The sequence below is a fragment of the Pelophylax lessonae genome (genome assembly GCF_965119305.1).
Source record: "Pelophylax lessonae genome assembly, chromosome: 7".
In the NCBI taxonomy this organism is placed as follows: domain Eukaryota; kingdom Metazoa; phylum Chordata; class Amphibia; order Anura; family Ranidae; genus Pelophylax; species Pelophylax lessonae.
Genome location: NC_138774.1, coordinates 189,328,739 through 189,337,347, shown reverse-complemented (window position 1 = coordinate 189,337,347; position 8,609 = coordinate 189,328,739). Strand labels below are relative to the sequence as shown.

At 46.6% G+C, this 8,609-nt stretch overlaps 1 protein-coding gene across 1 annotated transcript in view; it reads left to right on the top strand.

Annotated features, from left to right (window-relative positions):
- The first annotated feature begins 2,016 nt into the window (after positions 1-2,016).
- Positions 2,017-8,609, top strand: part of SNAPC4 (small nuclear RNA activating complex polypeptide 4) — a 185,220-nt gene continuing 178,627 nt past the window's right edge. The window contains exons 1-2 of the mRNA XM_082264404.1: positions 2,017-2,118; positions 2,246-2,380. Coding sequence (XP_082120530.1) covers positions 2,251-2,380 — 130 coding nt within the window. The 5' untranslated portion in view covers positions 2,017-2,118; positions 2,246-2,250. The remainder of the gene's footprint in view (positions 2,119-2,245; positions 2,381-8,609) is intronic.

Sequence of the window (8,609 nt, the reverse complement as noted above, 5' to 3'; positions counted from 1 at the left end):
AAAAGCAGATGAGCAAGACTGGGCATGCTCAGAGAAGAAAAAAAACACGGAAAGTAAACCATCACGTGACATCACTTCTGAAGTTGGTTGTTGGCTGAAAAAAATTGTGTGCAGTCTAGAGCACATTTCAACCAACACAACAACACTGGACAAAAGTCGGCCAAACGGTGCGTGTGTACGAGGCATTAGAGCCTATGCACAGACTAATTCTCCTGTACAATGTGAACAGGCTGGTGTAGTTTGGTGCCTGGGAACTCCCTGGTGCTGCATACAGAGGCCCATAGATTAGTTGCAGGTGGATGGACACAGCTATGCGCCTCTATTTGAGTAAAGTGGCGCATGCACACAGATGTAAGCTCACCAATGCAGATTATCACCTGCAACCTTTTATGACTAAGGGCAGCTGTACGCAGCACCAGGAGCTCCCTGGCACCAAAATATTCAAAAGTATTTACACTGTACTGGAGAATGTTGCTGTGCGCCTGCCCCTGTGGCTCGGTTCACACTGTGACCTAGGATTGGACTTTTGAGACACAAAGTCGGATGACATGTGAAATTCAATGTTTCCCGATGAGAGCTGTCTTAAAGCGGAGTTCCAGCCTCTGGGGTGAAATTTAGATAAAAATACCCCTGTGACAGTCAGGGCTAGTACATTCCACAATGGATAGCCTCTGAACTGTCCCAGGTCGCACTTAGCTTTTAGAAGAAATACTTACCTTGAAAATTTCTTCTCCAGCGCTGCCATCTCAGGTGTGGGCAGCTGAAGCCAGCGCGTCCTCTTCCGTGTCCTCTTCTCCCAGAATGCACTGCACCGGCCCCGCTCGTCACTTCCGGTGTGGGCGAGTCATCCCTCCACAGCTTCTGGGCATGCCCAGAAGCTGTTTAGCAAGGAATGACACGCCCGCACTGGAACTGACGAGCGGGGCCGGTGCAGGCGCATTGATTCCTGGGAACGATGACGTTCAGCTCCCAGGAAAAGCAAAGAGGAAGTGACGCCGCAGAGGAAGGAAGTGGAAGAAAGGTGAGTATATTTTCTTCAATAACAAGGTAAGTAAACAAAAAAAAAAATCGTAATTACCCCTTTTTTTTTTTTTTTTTTACGTGACACTCGGCAAGCGGATGGCCCAAAATCGTTTTTTGTCGATTTTGAGGCCGGAACTCTGCTTTAACTGATACTACACAAGTCTGTTTGACTTTTAGAAAAGGTTCCTGCAATACTTTGGTTTGACTTTGATACAACTTCAATTCCACAGAGTGTAAAAAGTCACATCAAAGTCAGATTTCAAAGTTGCACTGAAAGTCATGCAAATTTGGAGTCGGGCTAGTGTGAACCAAGTCCAACAAGTGCTGTTAGTGCAGCACAAATATGAGTGCAAACTGCGTTAGCCTTTTGCACACCGTGGTGCAGAGACATCAGTTTTTCTGCATGTGTTCTACAAGGGCACAAAAAAATCGAAAAAACAATGGTTCTCTTGGTGCCCTGTTCAGACCACATTGTGCAGATTTTTTTCTGCATGGAAATCTGCAACGTGTATGCAGTTTTCTGCATTGGAAAAAAAAAAAAAAAAGACATGACATCAACATTGATGTGAACAGGGCACATAACTGACGCGCATGAAAACTGATGTGAAACGAATGTCTCTGCAAGTGAAATCTACACGGTTTTCCTATCAGTTTTCATGCACGTATGGTGTGAATGAGCAATTAAACATTGCTGTGGTCTTTGCAGATATATAACTATTTCCTATTCGTTTTGTCATATGCTTTAATTACTTTAATAAAGCATCTTTTTGTGAAAAAAAAAAAAAACGATTTCCTCCTCCTCTAAAAATATTTAAAAGGAAAAAATATCTCCAAGCAAGTCTCACTTCCTTATTCTCGCTACAGCCTATAATGTGTTTTCTCATCTGCAAAGGAAAGGGGACAGCAAAAGCTGCAAGTCCTTGTGGGTAATGTATGCAGATCTGTGAACCAGACCACACCCTCTGTCTGCAAACTACACCATCTGCTCAGTCACATGGAGGCGGCTGGCTCAGCCTGACACTGCACTGTTATTTGCATATGATTACCCAGAATGCCTTGGTGCTGCTCAAGCAGTCACACACCAGTGTGTGCAAGGTAGGCCTGATACAAGAAACCCTGTCCTCTCTCTTCAATTAACTTGCTTTAAAAAGAAGCATCTGGTGTTCATTTTGCATTGTGCATTTATTGCTGTTTAATTGTGTTTTGTTATTTTTTGATGCAGGAGCCATGGCTGCTTTTGATCTGAAGTCAGAGAGGGATAAAATTCAGAGGGAGATTGAAGCACTTGAGAGAAGTTTGGGTCCAAATGCTGCAGCACTCAGTGTGGATGTGTCAGACTCTGATGACAATTCTGACGGTGAGCAAACTAAATGTTTTTTTTTATTTCATAACTTAAGGAAAATCGTGACAGAGTGCAATAAGGCAGAGCGTAAAAGAATGTTTGCTTTATTCATTTATTTATCATACTTATACTGTGATACTGTACAGAGAGCATCAAATCATCAGTCTCTTCAACAGACCAGTTTACATTCCAATGTCTCATCCAAAGTTAGGCTGGCCATACACTATACAATTTTCTGGATCAATTTTCCTTTAGATTTCAAACAAATTTAAAGTGTTTGTTTGAACACATATATCGTTTTGGTAAATCTAAAGGAAAATTGATCCAGAAAATTGTATAGTGTATGGCCAGCCTTACACGCTATTGTTATTATTATAATACATTTATATAGCTCTCACATATTTTGTACTTCTGTAAGGAAAACATTTTGCCATTTAAATCAGTCTGTGCGCCAGGGGAGCTTACACTGTAATCTCCCCCTTAAAGTTATACACTGGTATACATTTATATAGCTCTCACCTAGTCAATGCTGCTTTACAGAGAACATTTTACTGTTTACATCAGTCTCTGCACCAGAGGGGCTTGCACTCTAATGTCCTCCCCAAAAGTTACAGATTGGTAATATACATTTACATAGCTTTTCCATGCTGTTGTACAAAGAACATTTTACCATTCACATATGCAACAGAGGAGCTCACACTCTGTCGCCACTACAGTCACAAACTAGTACTCGTCTACATTTATACAGCTCTAACATGTTTTGCACTGCTGTATAGAGGAACATCTTACAATTTATATCTGTCCGTGCAGCAGAGGAGCTTACAGTTACACTTTAATGTGCCCCTTAAAGTCACACACTGTTATGCATTTATATTGGTCTCATGTAGTCTGTGCTGCTGTACAGAGAACATTTTACTATTTTATATCGGTCTTTGCACTAGGTGAGCTTACACTTTATTGTCCCCTCTACAGTCATACTTTTGTTATTATATAGCTCTTAACATACGTGTACAGAGTTGTACAGAGACCGCTGAACCATTCACCTCAGTCTCTACACCAGAAAGCTTACGTTCTAATGTCCACCCACTGTTATACATTTATATAGTATATACTTGTAGTACAGTACGTTTTTTCAGGCACTCCCATTAAGATCTATATGGTCAAAAATTGGTAATTCAACCTAAAGAAACTTATTTCCTTTTTTTAAACTTCACACAAGGTGACAAGCAACACAATGCTCTGGTGTTAACAGGGCAATTGAGTAAAATGGGATTCTTCATCTTGATCATTTTTGCACTTCAGGAATTGTGTGAGAAAACTCAAGTGCAAATGGGGGCTTTAACTTTTTTTTTTTTTAAGTTTTGGATGGAGGGCAGAGGGATTAGAACGCTTGTTGGTTTTTATTGCTGTCTGTGCCTCCGTTAAGGAGATTCATCCTCTCTTGTTTTCCTGTTTACCATTATCATTGAAAGTGAAAGTAAAATAAAATCCCAAATTTTGAGTTATCCCCAGAAAAGTAATGAAGGGGAAATCTTCCAATTGGGGCACTAGTTCTGGTGACTCACTTCCTGTGTTGGTCTATAGGACAGAAGTGAAGAGAAATCTCCCCAATGGGACACAGATGGCAAAACAAAATCTGACAGGCTATAACCCTGCTCTATTCAAAATGGAAAAATAGTTTCTCTTTCATTCATTAATGGACACAGCTCCAGAATCTTCTTGACCATTGGGTTATGCTGCCCCCTACAGGAGTACAACGTAGGCAGGAAAAAACTTCTCCCACATCCTGCTATAGGCACTAAGTTTCTTTCTGCCTAGTCAGGAGTAAGGACTTAGTTCCTTGCTGGGATCTGTGGTCCTAGCATTTTTTTTTTTATTATTTTCTGTTCCTGTGAGAACTGCAATCAACTGCTGGACTGGGCGACGCATTGGATATTCTAGATCCTTACGGCCTGCCCAGTCCGGGCAGCGAATGTGACCTGATCTCAGCTCCGCGCTAGGTCAGCCGCGACATAGCCCCACTGGATGGGGGCTGGCCGGCGAGTTAAACGTCTCGCGAGGATGCTCAGACCCAGTCACGGCCTAATTTGCCATATACCTCTGGCCCACAGCACCCCCATTTCAGGATGCTGCGGTGGTCTGCCTGGAGTGGTGCCCACTCAGTTTCCACGGTGCGGTAAGTAGTGTCCCCCTCCCTTTCACTGGTGGCCTGTTGGGGTGGACGTGGGCCCCTCCCAGGGATTGTCAGACCCCCCGAGTTCCCGTCCCGGCCGGCGGCAAAAAAACACAGTTTTTGGTGGGCCCCCCTTTCTGCCCATTCCTTTCTTGGGGTCTCGGGAGTTGTGGATGGCTGCTGTATCTATCGGTGGCCATGTTTGTGTAGTCTGGCAGCCATTTTCTTGTAGTTTTCCATTGAATAAAGCGGCGGCCATGTTTTTTGAAGCCTACAAAGCGGTGAATCTGCGGTGGGCCTCTAGTGTTAACTCCTGCGCTTCCTCTTTCTGATCACCGCACAGCGTGCAGCTGGATGCTTTGCTCTGTACCTGGGTTGGTGGTGGTGACTCCCTGTGGGTGTAAATGGCTCTCCCTCTTCTCTGCTATAGTAGCAACTTGGTGTGGTGGTGCTTTTTTAGCAGCGTTTTTTCCTATTTTGCTAAGGTAGTCCCTGGGTTCACCATGGAGTCCCTGGAGCATTTTTCTCCACCTGACCCTCTTTCAGAGGCCCAGTCCGCTTTATCTGCTATGACGGCGGTCCTGGAGTCACTAGTGCCCAGGATAGATATGGTCCTGCAAAACAGGACGGGCAAAAGGCGCGCCGCACCTTCACCTGCATTCTCTGTCTCTTCAGATTCTGAGGTTCAATTGGCCTCTGCAGATGCGAGTCTCCCGAAAAGGCGCTGGTGGATGCACTGATTGTGTCCATGCCAGAGACTTTAAAAATAGAGGACGCAACTGAAGCTGCAGCAGAGGCACCAGTTCCTTTTGGCACTCACAAGCAGTCTAGAGCGGTGAAGGTGTTCTTCTTCCCCTCCTATTTCCTACAGGATTGTCCTAAAAGTGTGGGGACGTCCAAAATGCTCCCCTGGGGTCCGTAAGCGACTTGCAATGCGGTACTCCTTTGAAGAGTTCCATCTTAAAAAGTGGACTGTTCCAGCGGTGGTAGACACCCCATGTCCAGATTGAACAAGGCAACCATGATTCCGGCGGAAGAGTCTCTGGGCTTTAAGGATATGGCTAACAGGAAGGCAGAAGCTGTGGCCCACAATATGTTCATGGTTGCTGGTTCGGCACTTAGGCCGATATTCACCATTGCCCTGGTGTCACAAACTCTGACCGAGTGGGCTAAACATTTACGCCGTGACCTGGAGGGAGAGCAGCTCCCCCCTGCTGAACTGGCAGACTTTTTGGTTCAGGGGCTGCAGTTTATCTTTGATGCCTCTTTGGATGTGACTCCCCTGATTACCAGACTGTCTGTTTCGGCAGTGGTCCTTAATTGTGTTTCTTGGGTCAAATGTTGGTCTGCGGACCAGACTTCTTAAAAGGCCTTAACTGATCTCCCTTTTCAAGGAGATTGCCTGTTTGGAGCTACCCTGGATGACATCATTAAGGGTCTCTCACGGAAAGAGTACCTTTCTTTTACAGGCTAGTAAGGTTAAGGATCCTCGTCGTAGACGTGGCCGTCCTTCTCAGCTCACAAGAAGTTATATCGTTCCTCAGGGTTGGCCAAGAAGGGATCAAAGCCTCCTTGGGAGGATCCAAGCGACCTTGGTCTGGCAAGTCAAGAGCGGGATTCTACAGACCCACGGACAAGGCTTCTTCAGCATGAAGGTGCGCACTCACCCGTACCTGGGGTGGGAAAATGTCTTCGCTGGTTCCTGGACCCGTGGACCTCCGTGGTGCAAGACAAGTAGATCCACAAAGTCATACGGTCCAGCTACAAGATCGACTTTCATTCTTACCCTCCGGAAAGGTTCCTATATGTGCCTGTCCCCGGACCGCTTACAGGCTCTCCTTGGGGTGGTGCAAAACCTGGTACTTCAAGGGGTGATTGTCCCAGTTCCAACCTTGAAACATTTTTAGGGGTTTTATTTAAATCTGTTTACAGTCCCCAAAAAAGAGGGCAAGGTGCATCCAATCCTGGACCTCAAGGTACTGAATTGCTTTGTGTGGGTACGGAAGTTCTGAATGGACTCCATTCGCATGATGGTGGCATCCCTCTATCGACATCAAGGACGCTTACCTACACATTCCAATATGTGTCGATCACCAGCGCTTCCTTCGCTTTGCCGTGGTAGAGGAGCATTATCAGTTTGTGGCGTTACCATTTTGGTCTTGCCTCCGCTCCTCAGGTCTTCACAAAATTGTTGGCCCTGGTGCTAGCATCATTACATCAGCGGGGGATCGTAGTATTTTGCTACCTGGACGACCTTCTTCTGCCTGCGGAGTCATCTGCTGCTCTGGTGGAATTATCAGAAGCCTGCTCTGATTCCTTCCACAAAGCTGGACTATCTGGGTCTGACTCTGGACTCGGCTCTAGCCAGAGTGTTCCTTCCTCTGCTGTCCAGCAGATGGTCCTCCCTCCAGACTTGCATGCGGGGGCTGGGCCTGATGGTTTCTACCTTTTTGAGGCAATTCTGTTTGCACAATTCCATTCGAGGTCCCTGCAAAGGGAGATCTTTACCAAATGGGACAAGTGTTTGAATTCTCTGGTCAATCAGATCTGGCTTAGCGAGGACACAAAAGGTTTGGTGCCTTCATTCTCCAGCTGTTCGCCAGGGCACATCCTTTCTCCCCTTGTATTGGACAGTGATGCCAGTCTGTCTGGGGGGGGGTGGTGTCCTGGGCCAGAGCTCCACTTAGGGTGTCTGGACGCTGGAAGAGTCCAAACTACCAATGAATGTCCTCAGAGCTGTGCCTGGATCACTAGACAGATCGTCTTCAGGGGTGTCCAGTGCGAATTCAATCGGACAACGCCACGGCCTTGGCTTATTTCAATCACCAGGGGGGCGCCAGAAGTGTATTGGCAGCTCTGGAAGTATCCGGCATTCTACGGTGGTCAGAACGCTTTGTTCTTGCCCTCTCCACCATATACATTTCAGGGGTTGAAAATTGTCAGGCGTTGGACCAAGGTGAGTAGTCCCGTCATCCGGATGTGTTTCATCAGTTGTGTTTCCGGTGGGGCACCCCCGAGGTGGATCTGTTGGTGTCTCCGCTCAACAGAAAGGTGCATAGGTCTAGATTGTAAGCTCCAACGAGCAGGGCCCTCTAGTTCCTCCTGTTTTGAACTGTATTGTAACTGTATTGTCCTCCCTTACATTGTAAAGCGCTGTGCAATGCAAACTGTTGGCGCTATATAAATCCTGTATAATAATAATAGGTTTGTGGCACGGTCACGGGATCCTTTGACACACTCCACAGATGCACTGGTGGCCCTGTGGGGCCAGTATCGTCTGCTTTACCTCTTCCCCCCCCCCCCCCCTCAAGCTTCTGCCGAGACTCTTGCGCAGGATCGAGGCAGAAGGGAATACGGTCATTTTACTTGCTTCGGAATGGCCTCGCCGGTCTTGGTACGCCAACCTGGTGAGGCTGGTCGCCGTTGTCTCTTGGAGCCTCTCGGGGAGGATCTGCTGTCCCAAGGGCCAATCTTCCATCCAGCTTTACAGTCACTGGCTGTTGAAAGCAAGGTGCTGAAGGATAGAGGTTTGTCTGAGTCAGTGATTCCAATGCTTTTGAATGCCAGGAATCTACCTCTAGGAAGATCCACCGTCGTACGTGGAAAATGTACATTTAGTTGTGTGAGGCTCTTGGGGTTCACCCTCGCTCTTTCTCGGTGGCTCGGGTCTTGATCTTCCTTTAACGGGGAGTTGAGCAAAAATTGGCTTTGAGTACCATCTAGGGCCAGGTGTCAGTCTTGGCGGTCTTCCTTCAAACTTTGGCCAGGCACTCCCTGGTGGGTATTTTTCTTCAAGGTGTTCGAAACTTGGCTCCTCCATTACTGTCTCTGTTACCGCCTTGGGATTTCAACTTGGTGCTCTCAGTTCTCCAGAAGCCTCCCTTTGAAAATCTTCAGGAGATTCCCCTGATTACGCTGTCCCAGAAGGTGGCCTTTTTGGGGCAATCACCTCTGCTCACAGGGTGTTGGAAATTGGTGGCGTTATCTTGTCGTTCACCTTACTTGGTGGTTCTTCGCCCCTGTCTGTCGTTCCTTCCAAAGGTTGTCTCTGATTTCAATTTGAAAGAAGAC